The sequence below is a fragment of the Quercus robur genome, chromosome 6 (genome assembly GCF_932294415.1).
Source record: "Quercus robur chromosome 6, dhQueRobu3.1, whole genome shotgun sequence".
In the NCBI taxonomy this organism is placed as follows: Eukaryota; Viridiplantae; Streptophyta; class Magnoliopsida; order Fagales; family Fagaceae; genus Quercus; species Quercus robur.
Window position 1 is genome coordinate 16,893,473 of NC_065539.1, and position 11,872 is coordinate 16,905,344.

At 34.1% G+C, this 11,872-nt stretch overlaps 1 protein-coding gene and 1 pseudogene across 1 annotated transcript; both read left to right on the plus strand.

Annotated features, from left to right (window-relative positions):
• Positions 1 to 3,839: 3,839 nt before the first annotated feature.
• Positions 3,840 to 8,598, plus strand: LOC126733021 (uncharacterized). The gene is given in 4 exon segments (XM_050436134.1): positions 3,840 to 4,223; positions 4,511 to 4,607; positions 7,698 to 7,870; positions 7,873 to 8,598. Coding segments are annotated over 3 exon segments (732 nt in total). The 5' UTR covers positions 3,840 to 4,223; positions 4,511 to 4,597; the 3' UTR covers positions 8,422 to 8,598.
• A 775-nt stretch (positions 8,599 to 9,373) lies between these two features.
• LOC126689915 (embryo-specific protein ATS3B-like) lies at positions 9,374 to 11,872 on the plus strand (annotated as a pseudogene).

Here is an 11,872-nt window from a genome sequence, read left to right on the forward strand (position 1 = left end):
ATGTAACAAAGTGTTTTCTTTCGTCACTATAAAGTTAAAATATTATTTTCGTCTCTAAAATTTGTATGAAATTTTTTTTTCTCTTTAACTTTCTAGATAATTTTTTCAATAGTTTAGCAGTAAAAAATGGATAAATAATTCTATAAAAATGAAATAAAAAGGGAATTTTTTTAAGTCTAAAGATAGATAATGAAATATTTTTAATAGTTTAAGGAAAAAAAAAAAAAAGAAACTTTCAAAGTCTAACTACAAATTCTACTAGATAATTGGTCATTCTATCATTTGAACAAAAATGTGTAAGTAAATTAAGCTCTCAAGTCTAAACCATGACAGGCAGGGTTCTAATCAAAGTTTTGTATTTCGTTTTGACCGCTGTTTTGGGTTGTCTATAATATTGGAGTATTTCAATATCAATGTATTCTAATATATTAATGTTTCGATATTACCAAACATTAATCCTGCCGTGTTTTTCACATGATATCAAAGCCTTCTAAATCTGTAAATTCTACTTCAAATGCCACTGCAAATTTAAGCACTCTGCACCTTTCTTCTTGTTATCTAACATGTCAAATCTAATGCCTATCAAGCTTGATTCAAGGAATTACATTCTCTAGGAGCATCAAATTGTTAGTGTATATTTGTCATAGATGGTCACACCATAATATGGTGCATCATCACACATGTTATAACTCTCACTTGGTAAATAGTATTGCTTCACATGTGCAATAACATCCAAATTTGTCTTTTTTGGTGACAAAATTCTGCAATTCACCTTTGAAATGTTTCTTCAAAAAAAAAAAAAAAAAACCATTCATGGACAATTTTTTCAGTAATTTACACATTCCCCACTTAGAATTAAAAATTGTCCTAAATAAATAATACCGTAAAATAAATTCAAATATTTCCAAAATAGTAAAGAACAGTTATCATACGTACACGTACATAATACAGGCTCTATTAATTTCAAGCAAAGACACTTCGAAGAAGTTATCCATTATCATTTTTAAATCCTCAACCATTTTAAGCCAAACTCAGTTCAACCAATGCAATCTTTAGAGTGCCTGAAACAATCCTGGGTCTTCACAATTAATTTGCACCTTCCAAATCTTGCTTTCCATCAGAAAAACAATGCTTTGTAGTCTATACAGTGACGAAACCTGGAATAGATTTAGTTGAGGTGTTGAACTCATACGGCAAAGAGTACGCATCTAAAACCACAGTTCCACAATTACAAACCAGAACAACCAACCCCCATTTGGTTAGCTGAGCATGTGCAGGCAACTAAGGATTATTTTTGGTGTGTAGTATTCTCTTACCAATGTTTTGCTATTTGGTGAGAGCTGTGGATATTGTAAAGATTGGTTAGGAGTCTACAGTATTAAATCTCATAGACACTATGTGCACGGCATTCCACAAATGGTGGTTGATGTCGCGGAAGCTTGAAGAAAGCACACACGATACTCTCTTTAATGGACAAAAACTAAATTGTTAGTATTTGTGTAGTAAAACTCGAATTCACGAGGGGTTCCTTGAATCTACAAGGTGATAAACTGAAATCTACCAAAGAAAAGTTTGAGAAAAAAAACTATGCTATTTTGTTGATGATAATCTATTTTGCCTTTGACAACTACAAAACATATAAAAATACTGAGAAAGTAAAATCCTAAGACAATTAAGAAACGTCTGAAACCCTAATTCGTAAGAATTACGAGATTAGGTGGCAAAATACCGAAATTTACCAAAAATGACAAAATTGAGTTAAATGCAAAATTATATACTACTGACCTTAAGAGTTATCCCAAAATTAGCGGGACTTTATTCTAAATTTGGAGCAAAAAGACAAAAATTACTATAAACGACCAAATCATAATTTTCGGGGCCTAAACGGGGGAATTTGCCAAAATCAAGGGGTACATCATGGCAAAGGAACGACTATTTCTCAGAAGAACGTTTCCCTTCACCTTGCCAAATTAAATTTCATGCAATTTTGACTCCATCGCCCAAATGATTTCTACTAATTTTTTTTGCCTTGCGCGATTTTAGGCATGCTTGGGAGTCTAGAAAGTCCATGGCGATTTGTTCTAGATCAGTGGTAAAATGAAAAGGGAGAATGCTAAGTATAGATAGGATTTAATTGTTGTTCACCTTTAACCATTAACCCATGTTGCAAAAATTTGCGTCCTGATACATGTTGCATATTGAGGTGTAAATTTATCAGGCTTGCAAAGCTAATATGTCAAAGTCAATAAAAAGTCAAATGCTTCACACACACACACACACACAATGAGTGCTTTAGTTTAAGTAAAAGGCACTACTTGTTTCTCCCAAAAAAAGAAAAGAAAAAGACAATGACATTACTTGGCAGTCTTGGCACTTATATTAAACTAGCGTTAAACCCACGCAATGCACGGGGTCATTTTACTTATTAGAAGGCAATGAAATACATTAAAATTCTTCTGGGGCATGTTGTATAATTTAACTGATTGTTAAAATAAACCTACGTTAAACTTTATTTACAGAAACAATATTTCATAACAATTCTAAAATAGCTTTATAGAACAACTTAACATAAAAATTATATACATAAAAAATCAATAGATAAATATGTGGTACAAATAGATAAATATAAGGTTTGTTAAGCAAGATGAGGTTTGGAAAAAAAAAAATAGAAGTCTATCTACATCTTGTGATAATGATGAAGACACAACAGGTATTGATAAGGGTAATTTCTATCTTCACCTTCTGATCATGATGAAAAAGCAACCACCAACAACCTATTATGATATAGCACATCAACCTATTATAATATAGCACATCAAGGGAAATAATTAATAAATCAACCAAAGAATAAAACATACATACATTCCAAAATGTGGATGAGATGTTGAATTTTGGAACTCAATTTAACTTATGTCAGTAGATGCATGCAAGGCAATGGTGGTTAAGATGTGTTAATTGCATGGAATTTTTTGGGTTTTTGTGGAAATGGTTGTTTGGTTTTGTGCAGTGGTGGTGGTGTCGTGAATGCGATGGTGGCTCGCTGTGGTGGTGGTGATGTTGAGAGGAGAGAAAAAAAATAAATATTTAAGTGAAGTAAGAAATAAAGTATTGAGTCTAATGTGTGCATACAAAACTTGGATATCTAAACTAGAAAAAGTAAAGTTTTTTGGGTTAGTTTCGCTAAAAATTTGAGGAGGCTAATTTTAGAACCTTGTTTTGCACTGAGACTCTCATTTATTTCATTCTCTCCCATGACCCATTTGCCCACCTTACTTGTATTTCACCCATTTTCCCTCACCATCTTCTCCCCCCTTTCTGCCACCATTGTCTTTTCTGGGTAACTTTATTTTTTGGTGCTTATATTGGCATATTCATTGGAATTATATGTTTATATTTTAAGCTTATTAGAGTGCACTAATATTGTATTATAAACTTGTCATAGTTGTAAAGAGAGATAATATATATGTAATTGTGTCAACTCCGTACTCATATTCACCAAAACTCAATTAATTAATATTTATTTTTAGGTATATTTAAATATTTTTGTACATATTTTATGTTTATTTTAAGTTTTAAAATTAAGTAACAATATATTACATTCTATTGTTTTTATTATCTAATGTTTGATGTTTCTAATGTTTCTTTTATATATATATATATATATATATATAAATGATATCACAGACCCACATATGACATACCCATTATCAGCAAAAAAAATAAAAATAAAATAATATATATACTCTTGAGTCACAAACCCATGAGGGCCAAGACAATGGGCCACACCACAACAAAACAAACAAACCCATTCTCAACCAAAAAAAAAAAAAACCCATTCTCTGGTCTTTGAGTCACAGACCCACAACAAACATGAGCCGAGCCGAGCCGAAGGGCCCGAGGCCCAAAACCCAAAACGAAAAAACAGAGAGAAGGGAAGGCGAAAAGGGAAAAAAAAAAAAAAAAAAAAAAAAAAAAAAAAAACCTCTCGGCGATTCCGATTTCCGATTCAGAACAGAGGCAAGCGAGAGGCGAGGTAGAGAGAGTGAGAGTTTGAGAGACTTACCGGCGGCAAGAAGAAGGAGGAGGAGCTCTTGTCGTGGGTCTGTCTGTGACGGCAAGGTCAGAGCAGAGTGGAGACTTTTGAGAGTGAGCGACTGAGAGAGTGATAGATCGGGTGAAGGTGAAGCAAAATTAGGGCTCTTATATGGTCAGAAATCATCCAGGTGTCAAAATTCTTCTCTCTCTTCCTTTTTTTTTTTTTTTTTTCTCCAGTATCCTATCCGATACTCGCCGTATCTCGGACGTATCCGAGCCGAATCGGAATTAAAAAATGATTTTCTTCGACTCGATACTCTTCGGGTACGTTCGTACCGGTATGCCACCCGTATCCGTATCGGATACCGATACGATGGCATTTTTGCCGTATCGGTGCATCAGAGTATTAGATATTGATAATGACCAATATTTTTGAGTGTATAATATGACCCATTTCTCTTTCCTTGTGATGCAGATTTCAACTGAATATTACATACTTCTTCTTCTATTGAATTCCTTTGTGTTCCGAACCTGTTAGAGAATTCAAAAAGCTTTTACAAAAATGAGTGCAGGTACTCTCTCTCTTTCTTTTTATTGTCCTATGTTTGGCTGCTTAGAGAAAGCAGAGAATATGAAATATGCAATTCTGCACTTCTGTTTTGTAATGTTTTATGGGAAAAAAGTGTTTAGGAGCTCATTCATGTAAGATAAACAATCATAGTAAGGTCAGCTAAGTGGAAAATGCCAACATTTCAATCTTTTTTGTGCTTCTTTTGGGATTTGGAGGTCATAGGGAAAATGGGTCCTTTGAAATATTGCTATATTGGGACTTTGATGCAAAAAAGAATGAAAATTGTGGATATGAGATTTGATAACAGTAATTCCAATTTGCTTAGGGATAAGATACATGCATTTGTGGTTTGCTTGAAATTTTAAGTGTTTATCTTCATTTGTATTAGAAATGTTTTGTGTTTCTTATGTAGGAAATGTTCTTATATATTTCATCATTTGTAGCTTAGAGCTTCTTTCTTATTGGATCTTTTAGATAGTGTTAGATGAGAGATTAGAAGGAAAATTATTATTGATTTCCATGAGATTCCAGGTAGGAAATAGCACTATAAAATAGTTGTGGCAGAAAAAAAACATTGGTTTTCATCAAATAATCAGATATGCAGTCATGAAAAGCAATAACGATTAGACTGCAAATTGTAGATGACAATATATATATATATATATATATTGAGAATAAAGTTGCCTAGAAAGATAAATTGTAGATGACAATATATATATATATATATATATTTAAATTTGTAAGTTTGCTTTTCTCTTCTGTAATGGTAAAGCATACTAGAATTACTAAAAAAGAAAAAAATGCCCCTTTTGTCCTTAAGCCATCCCCCCCCCCACCCCTTCCCAAACAAAAAAAAAATCAATGGAGTTTTCTTTTTGTTTGCATGCTAAGAAAACTGAGGAAAAGAAGAGTTAATATAAATTTGACTTCTTTGTGTTTTGGCTTCCAATAAACTGGGAAGTTTTGGCTTAAGGAAGAAGAGAAGTTTTATCAATGTGCTTGTGGGCTTAGATCTTTTGTTGATTAAGTAAAAATTAATAAAAGCATATTTGTTTCTAGGAAGTTGTATGTCCATGGCAACCTCCCCAATGAGAGTATTTGTGTATGATTATTTCTAGTGATCTTGCTTGGTTCTTATGGAAATTCTGACTTATGAGGTTGAACAACATCTTCTTATGGGAATTTTGGCTTGAGAAATAATTATAATTCTTTAACTCTTTTAATAGTTGTACTCGTGCCTGTATACCTAGAGAAACCAACACAATATAGAAATATTTTGCTAGCCTTTGTAGTGATACTGATATAGGCTGAACTATTGTTCTGTTGTGAAGTGGATGGAAAAGTGATTCCCGTGGTGGATTCATTTGGGTTTTTTTGAATAAAATTCTAAATTTTTGAGAAATTTTTTTTTTCTTTATGGAACCCTATCATTGAACGGATGGAAAAAAGGCTTGCAGGTTGGAAGCAGTTATATTTGTCAAAAGGGGGTAGACTTACTTTATTGAAGAGTACCCTATCAAGTCTTCCTACATACTATTTATCTTTGTTCACTATTCCACAACATGTGGCGGACAGATTAGAGAGGATTCAGAGGAATTTCCTTTGGGGGAGATCTAATGATGTTTTTAAATTCTCACTTGTTGCGTGGGAGAAAGTTGTGTGGCCCGTGGAGGTAGGTGGCTTGGGGATCCGGAAGATTGGGCTATTTAACCAAGCTTTGCTTGGGAAGTGGCTATGGCGATTTGGGAATGAGTCACACATTTATGGAGGCAAGTTATAGCTTCCAAATATGGGGAGGCCAGTGGGGGATGGTGTACTAGAGTTGTTAGAGGGACGCATGGATGTGGTATGTGGAAGAACATTAGGAAGGGGGTTGAGAGCTTTTTTGGTCATGTGTTGTATGCAGCGGGTGAGGGTTTTCGTATCAGATTTTGGTATGACCCTTGGAGTAGCCCTACTGCCCTGAAGGATTTATATCCGGCTATGTTTGCTATTGCTATGGATAAGTCAGCTATGATTTCTGATACGGTTGACTATGCACCGGATGGGGGTGGTAGAAGCTGGAACTTACGTTTCCGTCGTGCTTTTCAGGATTGGGAGATAGGGATCTTTTATGATTTTTTTGCGCATATCTCATCCAAGCTACCTAGAGGGGGTGATGACACCATGATATGGCAATTGAATCGTAGTGGTGTTTTTGATGTGCGCTCTTTCTATTTCTCATTGCTAGCAGCCCCGTTGGTGTCTTTTCCTTGGAAGAGCATATGGTGTGTTAAGATCCCTAAAAGGGTGGCTTTCTTTTTATGGACAGCTGCTAGGGGTGGGATTCTTACTATAGACAACCTTGTTAAGAAGCATTTACCTCTTGTTAATTGGTGCTGCCTTTGTCGATGTGAAGAGGAAACTGTGGATCACTTATTGATCCATTGTAAGTATGCTCATACCTTGTGGAGTGAAGTCCTTTGTTTGTTTGGGGTTCAGTGGGTGATGCCGAAGAACGTTGTTTTTCTTCTCTCTGCATGGTGGAATTGGTTAGGGAGTCACACTTCAAATGTGTGGAATATGGTTCCAGCATGTCTTATGTGGTTAATTTGGAAGGAGCGCAATGCCCGAACTTTTGAGGATATTGAGAGACTTGTAGACTGTGTGAAGTCTTTGCTGCTTAGGACTTTGTTTGAGTGGTCTCGTATTTGGGGGTTTACACATTGTCATTCTTTGTTTGATTTTCTTAATTCTGCTAGTCTTTCTTTTTGATTGGTTTGTATTTTTTTCAGTGCAATGAGTTTACTATCGTAAATCCATTGTACTTCTATTATCAATAAATTTGTTATTATCTATCAAAAAAAAAGAATAGCTGACAGATGGAAGTAATTAAGTTTACAAATTTTACTTTCTTCTTTCGTTTTCCTACTGTTATTATGCAACATCGAATAAAGGCTGTAAGTTTTTATTATTCTGATTATTTTAAAATATGAATGTTAATGCCCACCATGCTAGAAAACAAGGTTCAGTACTCCTATGTAAGTGAATGACGTCTTCTCCTTCTTTTTCTTTTCTTTTTTTTTTTTCCCCTGCAATTGTCTTTTGATAGGAATGAACCGATCACAAGGGCTCTCATCTCTGAAGCGTAAACAGCCTGACTCAAAATCACCTATTGAATCTTTGACAGAACATGAGTGTATCCTTTATAATCTGATCCGAAGCAAGCAAGACATGGCTATTTGGACAAGAGACATGAAATGAGCAACAAACATCCCCGACAATGTGTGCTTAACAAATCCCTCAAAGCACTTCAAGCTAAGAAACTGATAAAAGAGGTTGTAACCATCCAAAATAAAGGCAGAAAACACTATATTGCGACAGAGTTTGAACCATCAAAGGAAATCACTGGTGGAGCTTGGTATGTTGAGGGGAGCCTCGATACAGAGTTTATAAACTTCTTGAAAAAGCTCTGTGTGAAGATCATTTATGAGCAAAAGATTGTTACACTGGAGGAAATTTTGGACACAATAAGGAGGAGTAGAGCCTTCAATGTTGAGTTCACAACTCAGCAAATTGAAGAGATTGTGAATGCTTTGGTTTTGGACAATGAGATATTGGAGGTGAAGAGTACTGGAATGGGGGAGTTTAATTCTATTCCTATTGGGAAAGTTTGTTATAGATGCGCAAGCAAAGCAGGCCTTAAAGCGGAACCGAAAATTGGGGCCATGGCTTCAATTCCATGCGGAGTTTGTCCACAGATAAGTCTATGTACACCGGATGGAATAATTTCCCCAGCGACCTGTGTATACTACACTAAATGGTTGGATTTCTAACTTGCTTGTGTATCACTGCAACGTTTCTGAATCTAAGATGAGTTTATAAAGTTCTTCTCCTTTCCTTTATCACCTTTTTGTTTGGGGTATAGGCTGCATAATTTAGTGCCTCACGGTTTTGTCTATGAATTCAAGGTAAAAACTCTATTTGAATTTTCTATTACTTCTTGCATCTCTTTTTGGATTGTTGGTGACAATTACAATGCAGCAATTCTGTCATTTTCACATGTTTATGATGGCTTGAAATTATAATTAAATCATCCTGACAGCTTCTTAGGATTTGTTATTTCTGCTTTAGTCTAAAGATTGATAAGAGTAATTTTATTGTGAAAGGAATATTGGGGAGCAAATTTGAAGGGATAGGATTTTCTTTTTCTTTTTCTATTGCATTTAAAGTACCACTTTTGATATGCTGAGCTGAATTAGCGAATTTTGGTTGTAAAGAAACTCAAAAATGAACTAAATCGGTTAAGTTTTTCCTTTTAAAGAAGGAAATCCTTCATAAAACAACTTGAACTTGACATTGTCAGAATGCTAACTGCAGTAATTCAGGTTACTTATATGAACTAAATAATCAATGCAAGGAAATCCTTCATAAAACAACTCAACATTGTCAAAATGCTAACTGCAGTAATTCAAGTTACTTAAATGTACCAAATCATTGATGTATGTTTACCCTTTCAATCAGGGAAATCCTTCTTGAGGCAACTTGACATTGTCAAAATGCTAAATACAGCAATTTAAGTTACTTGCTATTACCTGGACAGCTGGCTGAGCTAATGGGAGAGAATTTCACGAAGGATTTCCTTCTTTAAAAGAAAAAAATTTATGTGTAATCCTTATGACTGCTGCCAATGCAGCTTGAGTTTTATCTTATGTGTAATTTTCATTAGAGATTTGAAAGTTTTAATGATTTCTGCAGAGGATTAGGATTAAAGTAGATTCAATAAAAATGATGTCAAAGGTAGTCCCATAAAAGTGATGCTATACTAATCATAATCTACCATCTCACATGTGAAATTTTTGTGTCTATAGCATTGTTGAATAATAAATCTTGTTTAGCTGTTGTGGTTAGATACCATAAAGGTGAGTGCAAAAAGGAATGAGGTTGAAAGTGTCTTGCAAACAAGAAAATCTTTAAGTTTGGGGATGATTGAAGACATAGCCATTGAAGAGGGCTTTACTCAAGGAGTTGCCAAAGTGGGATTTGAAGACCCAAGGAGCTCAGTCTGCTGGGAAATTCTGCAAATCATGGAAGATGTAGAGGGGCGCTGTGGAATTTCCTTTAAACCTTTAAACCTACTACGTAGCGGTTGAATTATGACTTTTAATGAGTGGAGGAAAATATTGTCCAACTTATATGATGGGTATTTAATATAGTTCAAGGAACCATAAACGTGCAATGAATTTGAATTAGAAGTAGGGCTCGGTAAAACCTTTCACAGTGCCAAACATTTGTCACTAACTAGCCAAACATTTGTCATTTGCCTTGAAATGATTCCTTCCTAAAAGGGAGAGCTGGAAGACCCAAACTTGTTTAATCTTGCTCTGTTTATTTCAATCTTTTGTGAATATAGGTTTTCACTTTTAAAAAAAAAAAAAATTGGTAGTATGAAAAAAAAAAAAAAAGGTCGACCAAAAAACCTGTTAAAATATAACTCATTTTAAAGTTACTATTAAAAACAACTTTATCTCATTTTGGAGCAACTACCAAATATAGAAAAATAAAATAAATTTTCACATTTTCTTGTATTTTGTGGTATCAAAAAAGATATCTAAAAAAGATTTTATTTTTGGTCAATGAAAAACCCTATTAAAGTATGACTCATTTTGAAGAAAAAATTCTATCTCATTTTAAAGTCACTAATAAATTTAGAAAAATGATATAGTTTTTCAAAAAATATAATTATGTTTTTTTTGTTGGAAAGCATTAAAGTCGACACAAACATAGTAAAATATTACTGTAAGAATCTAAGACATAAATTCTAGTTTGTTATTCTTCGTTTCCCAGCTGACTTGGATAAAGATAAACATAGGTTTACTTGTGTCCATCCAAAACCAAAAGTCCCTGTCAAAAAAGACTGACTTGCCCTACTAAAAAAGAAATATGGTTATTTATTGTACCTCTAGTAAAACTCATAATTCATATAAATAAATTAGACAAGACGCAAAGGGGACAAGAATTTGACTGATCTACCCTTGGTTGCTGGAAAGCTCTCTACTCTAGTCTACGTATATTATGTACCTTTAGGATTATTCCAAAGATCATACTGCTCCTCACACAGTCACTCTTGGGATATAGCTCATAGGAATTTGGAGGAAATGGTGAAAGCAGTGACTTTTTTGCTCTTTTTGGCCTTCCTCTTCACATTCTCACAAGCCAAGTCAATCATTCCTCAACCCCAGTAGTTTAGATCCTTCAAGATCAACAATACCCAGGTATGAAAATACTCCTCAAAGATTCCCACATGGTGCTTTGATCTTTTTCTAAAAAGATAGATCCCTTTAGAGCAAGAGTCTTTTTTTTCTTTTTCTTTTTCTTTTTTGGTTCAAAACAATGGACTTAGACAGACAGAGGTTAACTTGAACAAAATTATTTTATTCCAGTAAAAAAACCAAAAAAAAAAAAAAAGGTTATGTCACAATTTTTAATTTATGTCTCTAAAATAAATACTAATTTTCTTGTAGAATGTAAAGAGCTGCTCTTACACAGTATCAATAACGACAAGCTGATCATCAACCAAATATACAAGGGATCAAATCAGTCTTGCATTTGGTGATGCTTATGGCAATCAGGTTCTTCTTAACTCTTTTTTTTTTTTTTGTTGAGAAACAGGTTTTTCTTAACTCACTGTACACATTACATACCCGCACATAAAATAATTAATGTATAAATGTAGATGCAAGTTAGTTCAACAGACCAAGTTTCTTATCGTCCAATAAAATATTTTGATTTTGAATATCGCATGTACCAAAAATTGTTTTGATTGATGATAAAAGAGCAGTCATGACAGGTATAAATGTATGTACATGACAATTTTGTGCACATTAATTTAAGTAGATGCATGTATATATGTCATGAGAATCTAGAATGGATAATTAATTAATTGTGTAACTTATTACCGTTTCTTGGATGTAATTACCATTTGTTTGATGATCGGGTGTATGCACCAAGACTGGATGATCCATCAACAGGAACGTTTGGGAGGTGCTCTAGAGATACATTTCAGATATTAGGACCATGCTCATACCAAATCTGCTATGTCTACCTCTACAGGAGTGGATTCGATGGTTGGATGCCTGAGAAAGTGACAATCAATGGTTATAACACCAAGTCTGCTACATTTTATTACAACACTTACATTCCTAATGATGTTTGGTATGGATTCAATCTTTGTAATGGAGCTTCAGTCAGTACAATATAGGAGGAGAAAGATGTTTCTCCCTATTT